The following is an 18,061-nucleotide window of genomic DNA, read 5'->3' as shown; positions in this document are numbered from 1 at the left end:
GAATAAAGCTAAGCGAAGTAAGTCAGCCAGAGAAAGACAAATGCCATATGATTTCACTCATATGTGGAATTTAAGAAACAAAACAAATGAACAAAGAAGAAAAGAGACAAATTGAAAAACAGACTGTTAACTCTAGAGAACAACAGATGGTTACCAGAGGGGAGGTGGGGGAGATGGGGGAAATAGGTGATGGGGATTAAGAGTACACTTATCCTCATGATGAGCACTGAGTAAGATATAGAACCGTTGAGTCACCACATTGTACCGGCTGAAATTAATATAACATTGTATGTTAACTATACTGGAATTAAACTAAAAACTAAAGTAAAATAAAATAAAATATAAAGGAAAGGAAAAGAAAAGAAAAGACAAAATAGAAAAGAAAACCCACAGGCCCCAAATGGCATCACTTAAGTTAACACATACCTAACTACAGTTTCAACCTCATATAACCAAGGCACAGAGTCGCAAGTGCACCTGCTCCGAGGATCCCAAACAGACTGGGTTGGCCACTTGCTGCTGACAAAATCCGAAGGCAGAGACATAAGCGGAGGTGGAACAAGAAAGGGACTTACTCCAGTGAGGCCAACCCCGGGGAAGACGCAGGACTAACATCTCACTCTGTCTCCAGAGTGCTGAAAATATTCATAGGTTTATATAAGGAAAATGTGGGATGAAGGGCAGTGGGGACATGTGGTTGGGCAGTAAAGATCAGGTTGATCACGGTCTTGGGATTAGTCATGCTGGGTCTTGCTGGCCCGGGGCAGTCTTTTTATTGCTTGAGGGAGTAGTTTCAGTTCCCAACGAGGGATGCTTTGCCTGCAAGGTCTTTTGCCTGAGTGAAGAAATATGCTGGAAAGAAGAACTTAATTAGAAAGTACAGACCAAGGTCAAAGTGGAGATGATTAAAGTCCTTGTTCTCTCCCAGAAATACAGTCTTAACCTCATTTGTTCAGAGAGCTCCTCCTTCTACTTTCCCCCTTATGGGGCCAAACCGCCCCGCAGATTCTTCTGGGGCTTCGCTGTAAATGTTCACGTCTTTTCAGTGACACCCGCCCCTTCAGGGGGTTAGTGGTCTGGATCCTAAGCATTGTCTTCAGTCTCTCACTAGATGCAGCAACGTATGAAACGCAATTATGTGCTTGTCGATCTTATATTCTTCCAGCTTGCTAAGCTCTCTTGTTCGTTCTCATCATTTGTATGTAGACATTGAACTATTTTATAGTCAGGAATTTTTTAAATCATTTATTTTTTTAAATTTACATCCAAGTTAGTTAGCATATAGCGCACTAATAATATCAGGAATAGAATGCAGTGGTTCATCCCCTGCATATAACACCCAGTGCTCATCCCAACAAGTGTCTTCCTTAATGCCCCTTGCCAATTTAGCCCATCCGCCCTCCCACAACCCCTCCAGCAACCCTCAGTATGTTCTCTGTATTTAAGAGTCTCTTATGTTTTGTCGCCCTTCCCATTTTTGTATTATTTTTGCTTCCCTTCCCTTATGTTCATCTGTTTTATATCTTTTCCTTATGTGAGTGAAGTCATATGGTATTTGTCTTTTTTTGACTAATTTCACTTAGCATAATACCCTCTAGTTCCATCCACATTGTTGCAACTGGCAAGATTTCATTCCTTTTGATTGCCAAGTAATACTCCGGTGTGTGTGTGTGTGTGTGTGTGTGTGTGTATACACACACACGCTATATATCTATATCTATATCTTTATCTATATCATCTTCTTTATCCATTTATCCGTCAATGGACGTTTGGGCTGTTTCTATACTTTGGCTATTGACAATCAGTGCCAATGAGTTGGCCACAAGGACCTCTCCATCCCCTAAATGAAGATGAGGTCATCTGCACAAGAAGACCCCTTATCTTTACCCCACACACAGGAGGAGAGCAGTCTTGCCTGAAACAATCCTTTCCTGTAGCTGATAACTTTCTTGCTCCCCTCCTTCTAGAAAAACTTTTCTTTTGTACGGCAATCAAAAGCATAGTGTCAGGCAGTTGGGATCAGAAAAGCTTGTTGAAGGCACCTGGGTGGCTCAGTTGGTTAAGCATCCAACTCTTGACTTCAGCTCAGGTCATGATCTCACAGGTTGAGCCCCGCATCTGGCTCTCAGCGTAGAGCCTGCTTTGAATCCTCTGCCCCTCCCTCACTCGCACACTCTCTCAAAAATAAATAAACATTTTTGAAAAAGAATAAAAACTCAACCAAGGAAATCTGGGCATGTAATTGGCTCTATTCAAAGGCTCATGAGTTTGGCAGTGTCCCTTCCAATAAGGAGATGGGTGCCCTGAGGAGTTGTAAGTAGCAGAAGGTGTTTAAAGGCAGGAGGGTGGCATGAGGAAGTATTCTCAAAAGAAAGGAAGGATTTTTCCCCCCCAGATCGGGCCATCTTTTGGGGGGAAGATCTTACCCTGCAGGTGACCTCACCAGTGCTGATCAGGAAATTTTGGACCGACTGTTTAAAGGTCACATTTCTGGGAGAGGTTGAAACCACAGTGAGTCTTGGGTTTGCTGTTGTGGGGGCAAGTGCCTCCACTCGGGGCCCATTGTTTCTTTTCCAACAGTAGATAGCAGAGGTTGGGGGGGGTGGACTTCAAATGCCAGGGGTGGGGGCAGATGTTTGTGATGTATTGTCTAAGCCTAGGGAGCCTTGAATGGGTTTGTGGAGGAGACTCAGGGTCAGCTCTCTGGCTGTTGGACGGATCCCTGTGGGGCCCATAAATGAGACAGGGAAGGGACTGGAGGTCAGGAGGTGATGGAATGTGCTGGAAGAATGGACAGATACAAGTGGGACGCGGAGAAGACCCCACAGAGATGATAAGATGGTGTATCGTGAAACCAAAATCCAGGCTGCGGGGCTGGTCTTTCCCTGGGGAGGCTTTGAAGGAGAATGACACCAGCCGGTTTCTACTGTGTGCCGGGACGGTCACCCTCAGCCCCAGGGTAACTTTCCAGCAGGACCTTTCTGTCCAAAGAAGACAGATCAGTAGGCACTGAGCCCCATGGTGCGATAGGACCTCTGTTGGCTGATTTCTCTGTGTTAATTTCTTTACTGTTCACAACCACCTTTAAGGCAGAAGGCATGATCTCTGATTTACGGAACGGGAAACTGAAGCACTCAGAGATGAAGTGACTTGCTTGACAGGCTACGTTTGAGCCCAAATCTGCTCTACCGGGGGACACCCGGACAGTCCCGCTCTTTTATATTGCCACAGGGCTCCACGCGCTTCATCAGTTGGCGCCTGACTTCTCCTCTCCCCGCAGGGGCTGGGATTCCTGGCTCCAGGCGGCCCTCACTTGCTTGTCCTGATCTCTGAGTACTCACTGGTGCTGGTGGCCTCCTGGTCCTGAGGTTCCCTCATCTTTATCCCGTGAAAGCTGAACGAGGCGTAATGGAGCTCCTGCTGCTCCCCCGAGGGAGGGGCATCCCCGGCAGGGGTCGTTTGATCTGGGGGGCTGTCTGGCCAGGGCTTCTTCCTGGAACCCTGAGTGAAAGAGAAACGAGAGAGTCGGAGAAGGAATGAGGCAGACGTGGTCCCCCTCAAGGGAGGTTGGGCTAATGGGACATTTGTTCATTCATCCTCCTATTCACACACATTTCCTACGAACCCAATGATTCACTCATCCGTTTATTTTTTTAAGTTTACTTATTTATTTTGAGAGAGAGAGAGAGAGAGCAGGGGAGGGCCAGAGGGAGTGAGAGAGAGGGAGAGAGAGAACCCCAAGCTGATAGTGTGGAGCCTGATGCTGGGCTCAAACTCACGAACCGTGAGATCATGACCTGACCTGACCTGAAGTCAAGAGACACCTACCTGACTGAACTACCCAGGTGCCCTTCACTCATCCATTTAAAATTCTGTAACGCTATGACTGATTAGGCCATACTGAAGGCTTACTAATTACATTTAATTCACACACACACACACACACACACACAGTATGAATGATACTTATTATTCCCATTTTACAGACATGGTAGACTGAGGTAGGAGGCCCAAGATTACTCATCTAGTAACAGACAGAGCCAGGAACCAAACTCAGGCCTGTTGTGTTATTGGAAATAAAAAGAGGAGAAAATATGTGAACAAAAATAGTGGCAATAGAATTGAATTGAAGAGAGGTAAACCATTCCAGCTGAAAGGGCCCACAAGCACAAGAAAAAAGACCAGGGAAACCTCACACCCCAATACAGTATAGTAAATTTTAAGAATAGCAAAACCAGGGCGCCTGGGTGACTCAGTCAGTTAAGTGTCCGACTCTTGGTTTTGGCTCAGATCACGATCTCATGGTTCGCGAGTTTGATCCCCGCATCAGGCTCAGCGCTGCTGGATGGAGAGCCTGCTTGGGATTCTCTCTCTGCCCCTCTCCTGCTCTCCCTCAAAATAAATAAATAAACTTAAAAAAAAATAAACTTAAAAAAAAAAGCTTTAAGAAGAAAAAAAAAGAATATCAGAACCAAAGGGAAAGTGTAATGTGTTTTCAGTTTGGGTTTTCTTGTATTAAGACTTCTGAGGACTTGTGGGTTTGAGAACATTTATTTAATGCTCTGATCAACCGAGCTCCACCAACCGAGCCAGCCAGGCACCCCAACCTAGGATCCTTTACAAATTTTTGTAATTTTAACTTATTTTATTTTTTATTTTTTAAAATTTACATCCAGGGGCGCCTGGGTGGCTCAGTCGGTTAAGCGTCCGACTTCGGCTCAGGTCACGATCTCGAAGTCTGTGAGTTCGATCCCGCGTCGGGCTCTGTGCTGACAGCTCAGAGCCTGGAGCCTGTTTCAGATTCTGTGTCTCCCTCTCTCTGACCCTCCCCCGTTCATGCTCTGTCTCTCTCTGTCTCAAAAATAAATGAACGTTAAAAAAAAATTTTTTTTAATAAAAAAAAATAAAAAAATTAAAAAAAAAATTTACATCCAAATTAGTTAGCATATAGTGCAACAATGATTTCAGGAGTAGGTTCCTTAGTGCCCCTTCCCTATTTAGCCCATCCCCCCCTCCCACAACCCCCCTTTTTAATTTTTTAAGTAGGTTCCACACCCAACGTGGGGGCTGGAACTCACCACCCCAAGATCAAGAGTCACATGCTCTTCCAACTGAACCAGCCAGGCACCCCTGCGATATTTGTTAAATCAAAAAAAACAAAACAAAACAAAACAAAACAAAACCCTGTTAAAAATAGTTCAATGTCTACATACAAATGATGAGAACGAACAAGAGAGCTTAGCAAGTTGGAAGAATATAAGATCGACAAGCACGTAATTGTGTTTCATACGTTGCTGCATCTAGTGAGAGACTGAAGACAATGCTTAGGATCCAGACCACTAACCCCCTGAAGGGGCGGGTGTCACTAGGAAGACGTGAACATTTACAGCGAAGCCCCAGAAGAATCTGCGGGGCGGTTTGGCCCCATAAGGGGGAAAGTAGAAGGAGGCGCTGTCTGAACAAATGAAGGAACTGGCTGGTGTTCAGTCTTTAGTCACTTACTGCCCACAATCGTGTTCCACAGACCTCTGTTTACCAGAGGCCAGAGTCTGAGTGTGCTTACTTTCCCCATCACTGATTCAGGGGAGCGAGTCATTTGTTGAAATATGGAATCTTGGGGCGCCGGGGTGGCTCAGTCGGTTAAGCGTCCAACTCTTGATTTCAGCTCAGGTCGTGATCTCACGGTTCACGGGATGGAGCCCCACATCGGGTTCTGCACGGACACGCGGAGCCTGCTTGGGATTCTCTCTCTCTCTCTCCCCCTCTCCCTCACTTCTCTCTCTCTCTGCCTCACTTGTGCATGTGCGCTGTCTCTCTCTCTCAAGTTAAAAAAAAAGAAATCTCTTAGAAGAAAAATACATCCGCAGAGAATGCATGAGATCAGGTGTTTCTTCTTCTGTATCTAAAGTCTAAAAGGATGAGTTGATTTTTGAAGGAAATGACACTATATTTGCATGAAATCAGCTGCTTTGATTCAGCAGCCATGGCAATGCTTTTAATTTTTAATTTTTTTAATGTTTTACTTATTTTTGACAGAGAGAAAGACAGACTACGGGCAGGGGACGGGCAGAGAGGGAGCCACAGAATCCCAAGCAGGTTCCAGGCTCTGAGCTGTCAGCACAGAGCCTGACACGGGGTTCGAACTCATGAGCTGCGAGATCATGACCTGAGCCGAAGTGGACGCTTAACCGACTGAGCCACCAGGCGCCCCAAAGCCATGACAATTTAAACCAAGAATATCACAAACTTTTCAGACAGTATCCATATCTCTGTAAAAGAATGGTTCAGCAGGCTTATGAATCATATCTAAGAATGCTCCAGCTACCAAACCAGCAAGACTCTAAATGACATCTAAGACCAATCTGTAATTTTTTTTAAATGTTTTCATTCCGCATATCAGCGATAAGTGATCAGAAAATGCACTTTTAAAAAGATGGCATTTATAACAGTAACAAAACTAGTATTAAGGAAGAAAACCGACAAAAGGTTCACAAGATGTGTTGAAGGATTTCTACATCTTTCTTGGGAAAAAAAAAACTTAAACTAATAGATAACCTGTTTTTGCAGACAAGGAGACTTGAGTTTATACACAAGTATATTCTTCCCAAGTTGATCTACAGATGCAATGTCATTCCAGCCAAAACACTAACAGGAGTGTTTTTTGGAACTTGATAAACCGATTCTAATATTTAATAGAACAGCAAAAGTCCAGGTATAGCCAAGACACTATTTTAAAGAAGATTAAGGAGAGGATCCTGCTCTATCAGATAGTAGGACTTAGTTTTGGGTCTGTAGATTCTATTGCCTCTATAGACAGTTCTGACTCAGGGACAGTAAAATCGACCACTGGAACAGAATAGAAGGCCACAGACAGAGGCCACGCACGTATAGACTTCTGATGTCTGACAGAGTAGATGGCACATCAGCAGAGACGAGAGAGAGACATTATTCCACATGTCGAGGAGGAACATAGATAGATCAAAACTGCACACCACACACAAATCAACTCCGGGTACATTAAGGCTTCACGTGTCCAAAGGAATACGTAAAACTTTTAGTAGAAACTATACTTGAATATCATTCTAATCTTAGGAGAAGAGAGACTTTTTTAGGGGCACTCGGGTGGCTCAGTCGGTTAAACGTCCGACTCTTGATTTCTGCTCAGGTCATGATCTCGAGGTTCCTGAGTTGGAGCCCTGCGTTGAGCTCCGCGCTGACAGTGCGGCCCGTCCCCTGCTCATGCTCGCGTGCTCTCTCTCTCTCTCTCTCAAAATAAATAAATAAACTTTAACAAATAGTTAAAAAAAATTAAAATTAAAAAAGAAAGATTGTCTTAAATGAAACCCAAAAGGCATTCAACAGAAAAGAGAAGATCAGGGGCACCCAGGTGGCTCAGTTGGTTAAGCCACCAACTCTTGATTTCGGCTCAGGTCATGATCTCATGGTTTGTGAGTTCGAGGCCCACATCGGGCTCTGTGCTGACAGGGAAGAACCTGCTTGGGATTCTCCCTCTCCCTCTCTCTCTGCCCCTCCCCCTCTCTCTCTCTCTCTCTCTCTCTCTCTATTTCAAAATAAACAAATAAAAACTTAAAAAAAAAGAAGGCTATGTCAATCTATCTTTAAAAAAAAAAAGAACAGAGAAGATTAGTGAATATGGTTATATTGCAATTAAGAACTTATGTTCATCAAAGGTCACCTTTAAAAAGTGAAGACAGGGGCGCCTGGGTGGCGCAGTCGGTTAAGCGTCCGACTTCAGCCAGGTCACGATCTCGCGGTCCGTGAGTTCGAGCCCCGCATCAGGTTCTTGGCTGATGGCTCGGAGCCTGGAGCCTGTTTCCAATTCTGTGTCTCCCTCTCTCTCTGCCCCTCCCCCGTTCATGCTCTGTCTCTCTCTGTCCCAAAAATAAATAAAAAAAAAAAAAAAAAAAAAAAACGTTGAAAAAAAAAATTTAAAAAAAATAAAAAAATAAAAAAATAAAAAGTGAAGACAAATTACTCACTGGAAGATATTTACAGTGCATATAACTGAAAAAAAGAAACCAGTATGAAAATGTATAAAGCTCTCCAATCAATTCAGTAAGAAAGTCAAACACCCTATGGGCTGCAGGGAAATGGGCTGCAGATGAGACCAGGAATTTTATTTTTTTAACATTTATTTTATTTTTGAGAGACAAAGAGAGAGAGGGGGCAGGGGAGGGGCTCTGAGAGAAGATCCAAAGTGGGCTCTGTGCCCAATGCGGGGCTCGAACTCTGAACGGTGAGATCATGACCTGAGCCAAAGCCGGACGCTTCACTGACTGAGCCACCCAGGCGCCCCAGGACCAAGCATTTTCGAGAGGAGGTGTTCATATGCCATTGAAGACAGAGATTTTCATGCTCCTTGACAACTAATGAAACACAAATCAAAACCATAGCGAGAGAGTGAGACGACCCAAAAAATTGAGAAAACCAAGCACAGAGACTATATAGGTCAACAGGATCCAAGAGGCACAGACGGGTGTACACATGGATGCGATTGCTTTGGAAAACCATTTGTCATGATAGGAACATTCACACACCCTCTGACCTAGTAATTAACTTCTTACGTAATGTTGCCAAAAAACAAAAAACCGAACGCTCGTATGTGAATCCAATGAGATCTGGAGCAACCCAAATGTCCAGCAAGACGAGCTTAGGCAATAGACATGATCATAAAACGAAACACCGTAAACAGGTAACTGCAGCTAACAACAGGGGTGAATCTCCAGGACCTAATTTGCAGGGTTGGTGAGTCCACAAAGGGAGCCGGAGAAGCGCGCACAGAGGGTGCCACCCTTTGTAGGTTCCTGTCGGTGTCTGAGGTCTGAGGTTGGATGGCAGGTTCATCGTTGCTCATCGTATTATGGACAAAACGAGTACGTGCAAGCAAACAATGCCTGTTCCAGGGACTGGCCATGAACAACGCATTCTGGATGACTCCATGTAGGGCAACACGGCCCCAGTTTCATAAAAGGGCAGAAGGGACATGGTGGGCAGGGGCGGAGTGAGAGACAACCGCAGCCCCCGCCAGCAAAGACATCCCAAACACGACGAAATGCAGTGGTGTTGTGGGATGTGCCCCTCGAGACGGGGCTGGACACGGAGCTCTGGGGACATAGAGGAGGGAGGCGTGGGCGTTGGCAGGGAAGGAAATGGCAAAGCTTTCCCAGAGCAGAAGATGTTGATACGTGAAGTGGGGTGACGGAAATGGGGACAGAAGGGCATTTCTGGTGGGAGGAGCTGTACGTGCAAAGGGTCCAAGCGGTAGGGGAGACCGCGAGAAGGCCAGTGTGGCGGCACCATAGCCGGACCAGGGCTGGAGTGGCCATCAAGGGACACCTCCTGAGGGACTTCAAACATGGGACAAGGAATGTGACTTGATTCTCAAAGCACTGGGAACAAGCATCATTGAAACTCCAGAAGGGGGGTGCCTGGGTGGCTTGGTTGGTTAAGCGTCCGACTTCGGCTCAGGTCACGATCTCACGGTCTGTGAGTTCGAGCCCCGCGTCGGGCTCTGTGCTGACAGCTCAGAGCCTGGAGCCTGCTTCCGATTCTGTGTCTCCCTCTCTCTCTGCCCCTCCCCTGTTCATGCTCTGTCTCTCTCTGTCTCAAAAATAAATAAACGTTTAAAAAAAAAAAGAAACTCCAGAAGGGCTGGAAGGGAAGTAGGGAAGAGTGGAGTAGGGAAGTCACCTCCCAGGTGACTGCTCAGGTGACCAGGCTGGGGCAGGGGCGGGGAAATGCTGAGGAGCTCCGTCTGGAGTCCCAATGGACAGGTCCAGAGCCCCCCACTGCACGAGAAGACCCCGGCATCACTCACCCAGGCGACTGTACCCATGACAGGGTCTTCATTAGCCATGCCCTCTCGACTCCTAGATGCTTGCTTCCTGCGGGCTTTCACCCTAAAAGGAGAAAGCAGCACGCTGCAGCCACGAAGGCTCCCGTGGGCAGGCTGCCTGCTCCCCGGCCAATCCGCTGAGGTATCCGGTCTGGAACCAGACTCAGACCTTCCTGACAGGCCAGGAAGCACTCCATCCCCCTGGGTGACCAGAGGTTTGGCCAGACTGAACTTCCATCACGAAAGATCCGTCTAACACAGAAAAACTTGTACACGCCGGGGCACCTGGGCGGCTCTGTCGGTTAAGCTCAGGTCGTGATCTCGCGGTTCGTGAGTCCGAAGCCTGCATCGGGCTCTGTGCTGACAGCTCGGAGCCCGGAGCCTGCTTCGGAGTCTGTGTCTCCCCCTCTCTCTGCTCTCCCCCTGCTCACGTTCCGTCTCTCTCTGTTCCTCAATAATAAATAAACGTTAACATTTTTGTTTAAGTCCAGAAGAGGCCAATCTAGAGAGACGGAAAATAGACTGGTGGTCCCCTAGGACTGGGGGAGGATGGGGACAGGATGAAAATGAAGGTGTGCATTTCTTCTCTCGAGCTGCCCTACTCAGCCCTGTACTTCTGGGATGAGGGACCTCCCCGCACTCCCTGCGCCTCTGCGAACAGACTTACACACAGAAGACGAGGAGACACAGACACAGGCACAGCAGAGCCATGGCTCCGGCGCCGCCCACAGCTGCAGTCGCGGTTTCTGCCAGGGAGAGCGACTTCCCTGCGGAGAGAGGGAGACCGAATTGCAGGACTCAGTCTCTTGCCTTCCTAGCTCCTTGCAGAACTCACTGAAGGGCCTGCTGAGGCCCGAGATGGACCACCCTGTCCCACCAATCGCCCTCCGCCCCCCGCCCACCCAGACCATCTTCTCTAGGATGCAGACTCCTTCCCCACCCCTACCCCCACCCCCACCCCCCACCCCCGGCTCTGCCCACCCTTCCCCCACAGCCCCCAGACCTGGCAGCAACACCAGGACAGCGTCGGTGCTCTGGGCCCCGTGCTCATTCCGGGCCTCGCAGCCGAGTCTGAGGTCGGAGCCCAGCGGCCCCCTGAGGCTCAGGGAGCTGTTGGCCCAGGGCCCCTCGGAGCTGGAGGTGATGGTCAAGGAGGCGTTGCTGTGGTTCCCCTCAACCAGCCCCTCCCCCAGCCGCCAGCGCAGGGTGGGGGCCGGTCGGGCATGGGCGGAGCAGGTGCAGCCCAGCGCCTCGCCCTCCCAGGAGCAGGAGGGGCCGAGCAGCCGCGGGGGGCCTGCAGGAGTGGGGGCAGGGTCAGCGACGCCTCTGCTCCCCAGGCCCCGGGCATCCCGCCCCCCCCCCCCGGGGGTCCCCACACTCACAGACCACAGAGAGACTCAGGGAGACGTGCTGGGAGCCCAGCGAGTTCTGAGCTCGGCACGCGAGGACTCCTTCCTCCGCAGCCCCGACTTGAGGCAGTTCCAGGATGTGGGTCTTGTACATGGGGGTGGCATTCAGGGCAGGGGACCCCCGGAACCAGCTCAGCTCGGCGGGGGGGTTGCTGGCAGCAGCGCAGAGCAGCCGCAAATCTTGGCCCTCCCAGATGAGAAGGGATGAGGTGTTTTCCAGAATGCTGAGGGCTTTGGGGGAGAGATGTAGAGAGAGGAGAGAGAGGCATTGAGACAGCCGCTGGAGACCGGCAGTCTCCACGTCTCCCTCCGTCCCAGGATCTGGTTGGCATCTCCCTCGCCTTCCCTGGCCCACTGACTTGGGTCCAACAGGGCTCAAAGGCTGGGCTTTACGCCCAAAAGAGGTTGACCTCAAGTGTCCGGGCTTCACATCTTCAGAGAAGGCTCAGTGCCCCCACTGGGACACGCCTGGACTGTTTGGTGGCCTCAGTCGGTGAACTCGGCAGGAAACAGGATGGAGGAGGCTGGGGTGGGAGGGGAGGAGGAAAACCACAGCAGCGCCCCGTAGAGGTGAACAGAGTGTGCCTGAGCACGCCACTTTTGCACCCAGGCAAGGTGGAGGAGGGAGGGTGGTGATCTTTATCCGTGCTCTTCCCTTATCTGGTCCCATTCCAGCTACGATCCCCATCCCACATGGTGGAAGCCACCCACCCCCCCCCCCATCCAAGGCCAGGTCCCAGCCCCCAAGAGGACAGTTCTTTCCTACCTGTGACATTGCTGAACATGCTGATGGTGAGGTTGTGGGGAGAATCTGGGGTAGAAAGATACGGCTCTGCTTCAGAGGTGAGGATTGGGATGGAAGCTGACCCAGCATCCCAGGAGGGGTGGGGAGCACTGGGAAGGGGTGGGGAGCACCGAGAAGGGGTAGGGGTGCATTGGGAAGGGGTAGAGACACTGAGAAGGTAGGGAGCACTTGCAAGTGGTGGGAGCACTAAGAAGGGGTAGGGAGCATTGGGAAGGGGTGGGGTGCACTGGGAAAGGGTAGGGAGCACTGGCAAGGTGGGGAGCCCTGACAAGGTGGGGAGCACTTGGAAGGGGTGGGGTGCACTGGGAAGGGGCGGGGAGCACTGGGAAGGGGTAGGGGAGCACTGAGAAGGGGTAGGAAGCACTAGAAACAGGTAGGGAGCACTGGAAAGGCATAGGGGAGCACTTGGAAGGGGTGGGTGCATTGGGAAAGGGCCGGGAGCATTGGGAAAGGGTGGGGAGCATCAGGAAAGGGTGGGGAGCACTGGAAAGGGTTAGAGAGGACTGGGAAGGGGTAGGGAGCACTGAGTAGGGGTAGGGGAGCACTAAAAAGGGTAGGAAACACTAGGAAGGGGTAGGGAGCACTGGAAAGGCATAGGGGAGCACTGAGAAGGGGTGGGGAGCATTGGGAAGGGGTAGGGGAACACTGAGAAGGTGAAGATGGCCATCTTTGCTCTCTCTCCTTGCCCCACACCAGCTCAAACCCCACTGCCCTGAGGGACCCAGCCCTCCCCCCAGCACTCACAGGAGACATTGAGCCGGATGGTTCTTTCCACGGTGGCCTGAACTTCTGGCAGTTTCACCTGACAGGTGAGGTTGGTGCCATGGTCCTGCGGCCTCGGGGTGAAGGCCAGCACCGAGGAGTGCAGGCTCTCGGGGTCCAGCGAGTCCAGAGCAGCCCCCACCCAGGAGAATGTGAGAGGTCTTCCCCCTTCGCAGGACCCCGGCAGGCTGCAGGTCAGCTCTGTGGGCCAGCCAGACTTGAGGGGCTCCGGGAAGTGGATGTCGGGTTCCTGTGTCAGGGCTGAGGAAGAGACAGGGAGGTGCCCGGGCTCCAGGGAGGTGGGGACCCACGGGGTGACCCTGAGAGGGTCCGGGCCTCAGGGCCCAAGCTGACCCCGGGCCCCGTTATCTCTTCCAACCATCCCAGCCACAAGACCCAGAGCAGGGAATGTTCCGGCGTCCTGTGCCTGCTCTAAGAGGGGGTGTCCACATCCCAGAGCCCTCCGCCGGGGCCCCTGCGGTACCTGCCACCCGCAGAGTCATCGTCCTATCTGTGTAAGTATATCTCACGTCTTCTGTCTCCACTCGGAAAAAGTAGACTCCCTCGTCACTCCTCATGGCGTCTCTGATTCTCAGGGAGCAGTTGTAGGCCCAGGGGTCCCCGACGAGGCGGAATCGGCCCCGGGCCTCTGTCCTCACTGCTCTCTGTGGGTTGTTTGTAGCCACCGGATAACGGTTGCTTGAGGTGTCCCTGTCCCGGAACCAGTATATGTAGAGCATCGTCCGGGAATACCACGGCTTCCAGGGGTAGGAGAAGGAACAGGGCACGTGGACACACAGACCCTCCTGCACGGTCACGGATTCCTTCACTCGGAGCTGGTACTCTGGATCCTCCCCTGGGGGGACACGGAGGCTCAGCCGGGGCTCCAGCCCCTCCCACCTGTGCCCAGCCCTCCTCCCGAGGCCCACTCACCCCCGAACAGCAGGGGCAGCAGCAGCAGGGGCACCATGTCTGCACCGGCCAGGGCAGGAGCCCGGATCCAGGTCCTTCTGTCAGGGAGGGAAATGCCCCAAATGTGGGGTGAGGCCAAGGAAGCCCCAACAGGAAGCCGTGTGTGACAGAGCTGTGGTCACCACGGAAGGGGAACTTGGGCAGCACAGGCCGCGGGGGGGTAGGGGGTTGCGGTGAGTTGGGAACTAAGAAATTATTTTGTCTCATCTCTGCATCTGACACAGCCCGTGAAAATACCGAGGGCCCCGGAGGCTGGGGTGCTCATCCAGATGTGAATCTGAGGGTGGTCACCAGGCCAATGCCATTTAAGTCAAGAGTGAGGTGAGCAAAGGACAAGAGCAGCTGGGAAAGAGAAACAGGGAGCCTGTGGGCAGCCTCAGCCCCTTCCCCCAGCCCTTTCTCTTCCCAGCTCCCCATCAGCCTGTGCAACCAGGCGGGGGCTGCTTCGAGGAGTTTCGTGCAAGACCAGTGGGTCTTAGGTCCTCCTCATGCCCTACAGTCCCTTTTCCCAAACCTGGGGCCCTCCGAGCCCCAGCCCTGGGACTTCAGCAGTCACAGGTGGGCGGGGACGCCCAGCCACTGCTCAAAGAATTTGCTGAGCCTACCAGGAAGTCAGCAGGACTCAAGCAACAGGAGGAAAATTTGCAACAGTTGTAATAGGCCACAAAGCACCTTGCCCAGGAAATACAATAGTTAGGAACTGGATGCTCCGAAAGAACAAAGGACGCCAACTGAATGACTTCTCTGCAGCCTTCAAGGATTTCCAGGCTGGGTGGAGAGGAGGGTCTGCAAAGGAAAAGGAGAAGATTGCCAGAGCGAGAGCCGCATGTCTCCCTGCAGAGGGGAGGCCAGGAAAGAGCAGCGCCTGTCCTTTGATGGCCACAACGAGTGGGACCAGATGCAGAACCAGGGGGATGACGTGGCCACCTCGGAGCCGGATCTGGAACTGATTAAAGAGAGGGAAAGGGCAGTTCGGCCGCTGCAGGCTCACACTCTGGACGTCCGTCAGAGGTTTAAAGATTTGCCCGTGATGATCCGTGACCAAGGAGACCCACTCACAGCACGGAAGCCGACGGAGAAGGCCCAGAGGTGCGTGCAGACAGAGCCACGCCGGTCAGTTTCCGCAAGCTGCTTACGATCAGAAAAGAAAATCTCGCAAGAACGTCTGTATTCTGGTGCTTGTCCTGTTGGTTATCACTGTTCCCTTGGTACTTAGTATCTGACAGATTTATAAATGAAGCGATTGCCTCGGAGCTACCCTCTGCTTAGCTGTAGGGGGTCCTTCTGGAACAGACTGATCCGGGGAAGAGAGCGGAGGCCGGATCGTCATAATTGAGTTAGAAACTAGCTACCCACTAGACAGTGTGTATCAATTTACACACACACTCTATTGATTTCTCAAATTAGGAGTTAATTTACGTGCATTTTGCTTGCTCTTGTATTCTGAGTGCCCTTCATCCCAAGGGCTTACTGGAATTTCCGTTCTAGATATTCTTGTCTTGACAGGTGACACTAGGGTCTTGTAATACCGCCCTTTTAGTGTAAACGAGATTCATCTTTTTGCCAGCAACTGGGATAGAATTACTCTCTGGCACCCAGGATCTCGGAGTCTGGCAGAAACTATATAATAAGCCAGCACTTTTCATTATGGAACCTTTTCATTTGAATTTCTTTATCTGCTTTGAAAGATTTTTAGCAATGTGTTTAACTGGAAGGCAGTGCAATGGCCCCGTGATCCAGATTAAAATTATCCATTGGAGCTGTCCAGTTGTTGGGGGTACACGTTATTCTGGGTTTGAAGTTTTCTTTTCTCTTTTAAGAAACGTTTATTTCTTTATTTTGAGAGAGCACAAGTGGGCACACGAGCAGGGGAGGGGCAGAGAGAGAGAGAATCCCAAGCAGGCTTCCCTGAGCTGAGAGCTGGACACGGGGCTTGATCTCATGAACCTTGAGGTCATGGGCTGAGCCGAGATCAAGAGTTGGTCGCTTAACCAACTGAGTAGCTCAGGCACCCCTGAAGTTTTCTTTTTTTTTTAATTTTTGTTTTTAACGTTCATTTATTCTTGAGACAGAGACAGAGCGTGAACAGGGGAAGGGCAGAGAGAGAGGGAGACACAAAATCAGAAGCAGGCTCCAGGCTCCCAGCTGTCAGCACAGAGCCCGATGTGGGGCTCGAACTCACGGACCACAAGATCATGACCTGAGCCAAAGTCGGATGCTCAACCGACTGAGACACCCAGGCGCCCCTGAAGTTTTCTATATTATCTGCTGGTGTCCATAGCGGCTCACCCATAGGCACACTTCACTTTCTGAAGTGGTGAATTTAGTTAACAGTAAATTTCCCTTGGGGGACCACACAATGTTCCATCTTAAAATATGGGTTGGGGCGCCTGGGTGGCGCAGTCGGTTAAGCGTCCGACTTCAGCCAGGTCACGATCTCGCGGTCCGTGAGTTCGAGCCCCGCGTCGGGCTCTGGGCTGATGGCTCAGGGCCTGGAGCCTGTTTCCGATTCTGTGTCTCCCTCTCTCTCTGCCCCTTCCCCGTTCATGCTCTGTCTCTCTCTGTCCCAAAAATAAATAAAAAACGTTGAAAAAAATTTAAAAAAAAAATAATAAAATAAAATAAAATATGGGCACCAGCCATAGAACAAAGCCCTGCGGGTAGCGTTTGGCTGACAAATCGTACCGCAGAACATCGTCCCCGTCTTCTATAATCAGAGAAAATGGCCAGCACTCACTCCCACGATCCTCTTTTTCCCTAGAAGCTCGTCTCCCATCACCGCTTAGCCTTCTCGATTCTTACCTCGATCTTCTTGTGGTGACCGATTTCTTCTTTCCGTGCAGATCTATAGAGTGTGTTCGGTTAAGTATTCTGATGCGCCCGGGGCTTCCAGAATGGAAGAGACCCACCTCTGCTCTAGAGGAGGGTGGAGTCTAGTTGAAGTAAATACAAGGGAAGCATCCTGAGGGGACAGACGGAGCAGAAGGAGCACCTCCTCCACTGGAGGAGGGAAATAGACGCAGTAGGACCAGAAGGTATTGCAAGGATGGATTTCTGTTATCCCGTGAACATTGGAGTCGATGCCAGTCGCTCTTGGCGTTGAAGATCCAGTGAACAAAAGTGTGTGGCTTCTCTCAAGAAGCTTGCAATTCCGTAACGGGAAAGGACAGGACCCGAGATGATCCGTAGTCGCCTTCATCTAGAACAGGGGTCCGGAATGCGGGCATGTGGCCAAATCCGGCCAACCACTTTGTGTACGAGTCTGACTTACCCATCCGGTCGTGGCCTATGGCTGCTTCTGTGCTACAGTAAGAGTTGAAAAACCGTATGCGGAAACACTATGGCTGCAAATACTGGCCCTGTCCCTTTAAGGAAAATTTTGCTAAACTCTGATAGAAAATCAGATGAGGAAGTGGTGAGCCCCGGGGGAGAGGGGAGGGCATCTTCTGAGAGAGATCCTTCCCAGGAACCCATGGCGATAAGGCGACATTTGAGCACAGACCTCAAAAAAAAAAGGAAACAAAAAAACCCTCCGGGGTTCATCTGCCTCAGTCTGGATAGACAAGGGAGATTTAGACACAGCATGCTTTTGGAAGGCAAACAGGAATGGTGTGGAGGGGTTTCATCTTGTTGCTGCTGCCTGGGGTTCTGTGGTCCCGGTGCATGGTGAATATTGCCATGGCCATGAAAAGGCCGACCTTTCCACCGTAAGGATTGTTGGGCATTTGATGGCAGGGAGATTGGCAAAGCTATGCTGAGGTGGGCTTAAAATTTTGTCCTTGTGGGGCACCTGGGTGGCTTAGTCGATTAAGCGTCCAACTTTGGCTGAGGTCATGATTTCATGGTTCGTGAGTATAAGCCCCAATTCCCAATCTCTCTCTCTCTCTCTGTATTCCTCGCTTACTCCCCACCCCCCTCCCAAAAAAAAAAAAAACAAAAAAAACCAAAAACTAGTCCTTGTGAACCTGGCAAGAAAGTAAAGAGTCATTTTTGTAAATAATACTGGTTTGGAATAGTGATATTAGACTTATGTTCCTAGGAACATATGAAGAGATTAGTTTCTCCTCCCATGTTTTAGACTAAAAAAAAAAAAAAAGAAGTTTCAATAAAACATTGCTGTCTTGGGGCACCTGGGTGTCTCAGTCGGTTAAATGTCCGGCCCTTGATTTTGGCTCAGGTCATGATTCCAGGGTGGCGGGATGGAGTCCCGTCACCCTGAGCCTGGAGCCTGCTTGATATTTTCTCTCTCTCCCTCTG

At 50.4% G+C, this 18,061-nt stretch overlaps 1 protein-coding gene and 1 pseudogene across 5 annotated transcripts; one reads left to right on the top strand and one right to left on the bottom strand.

Annotated features, from left to right (window-relative positions):
* Window positions 1-2,225: 2,225 nt before the first annotated feature.
* Window positions 2,226-17,682, bottom strand: SIGLEC5 (sialic acid binding Ig like lectin 5). 5 transcript variants are annotated; one of them, XM_058708365.1, is made up of 10 exons: window positions 16,607-17,682; window positions 13,766-13,842; window positions 13,317-13,688; window positions 12,815-13,093; window positions 12,032-12,076; window positions 11,239-11,496; window positions 10,860-11,150; window positions 10,524-10,623; window positions 9,839-9,920; window positions 8,825-9,368 (listed from the first exon to the last, which is right to left on the bottom strand). In XM_058708365.1, the coding sequence occupies exons 2-10, from the start codon at window positions 13,800-13,802 to the stop codon at window positions 8,880-8,882; spliced, it is 1,953 nt and encodes a 650-aa protein (XP_058564348.1). In that variant the 5' UTR covers window positions 13,803-13,842; window positions 16,607-17,682; the 3' UTR covers window positions 8,825-8,879. The 5 variants fall into 5 exon arrangements, with proteins under 5 accessions (XP_058564349.1, XP_058564351.1, XP_058564350.1 ...); XM_058708363.1 differs by lacking the exon at window positions 16,607-17,682 and adding an exon at window positions 14,477-14,583; XM_058708366.1 differs by lacking the exons at window positions 8,825-9,368; window positions 16,607-17,682 and adding an exon at window positions 2,226-3,501 and having other exon boundaries at window positions 13,766-13,940.
* Window positions 14,509-15,027, top strand: LOC131499930 (syntaxin-12-like; annotated as a pseudogene).
* Window positions 17,683-18,061: the final 379 nt, after the last annotated feature.

This window comes from Neofelis nebulosa, chromosome 17 (assembly GCF_028018385.1).
Source record: "Neofelis nebulosa isolate mNeoNeb1 chromosome 17, mNeoNeb1.pri, whole genome shotgun sequence".
NCBI classification, from domain to species: Eukaryota; Metazoa; Chordata; class Mammalia; order Carnivora; family Felidae; genus Neofelis; species Neofelis nebulosa.
Note: the sequence above shows the minus strand (reverse complement) of the source record. Positions and strands in the feature narration are given on the sequence as shown.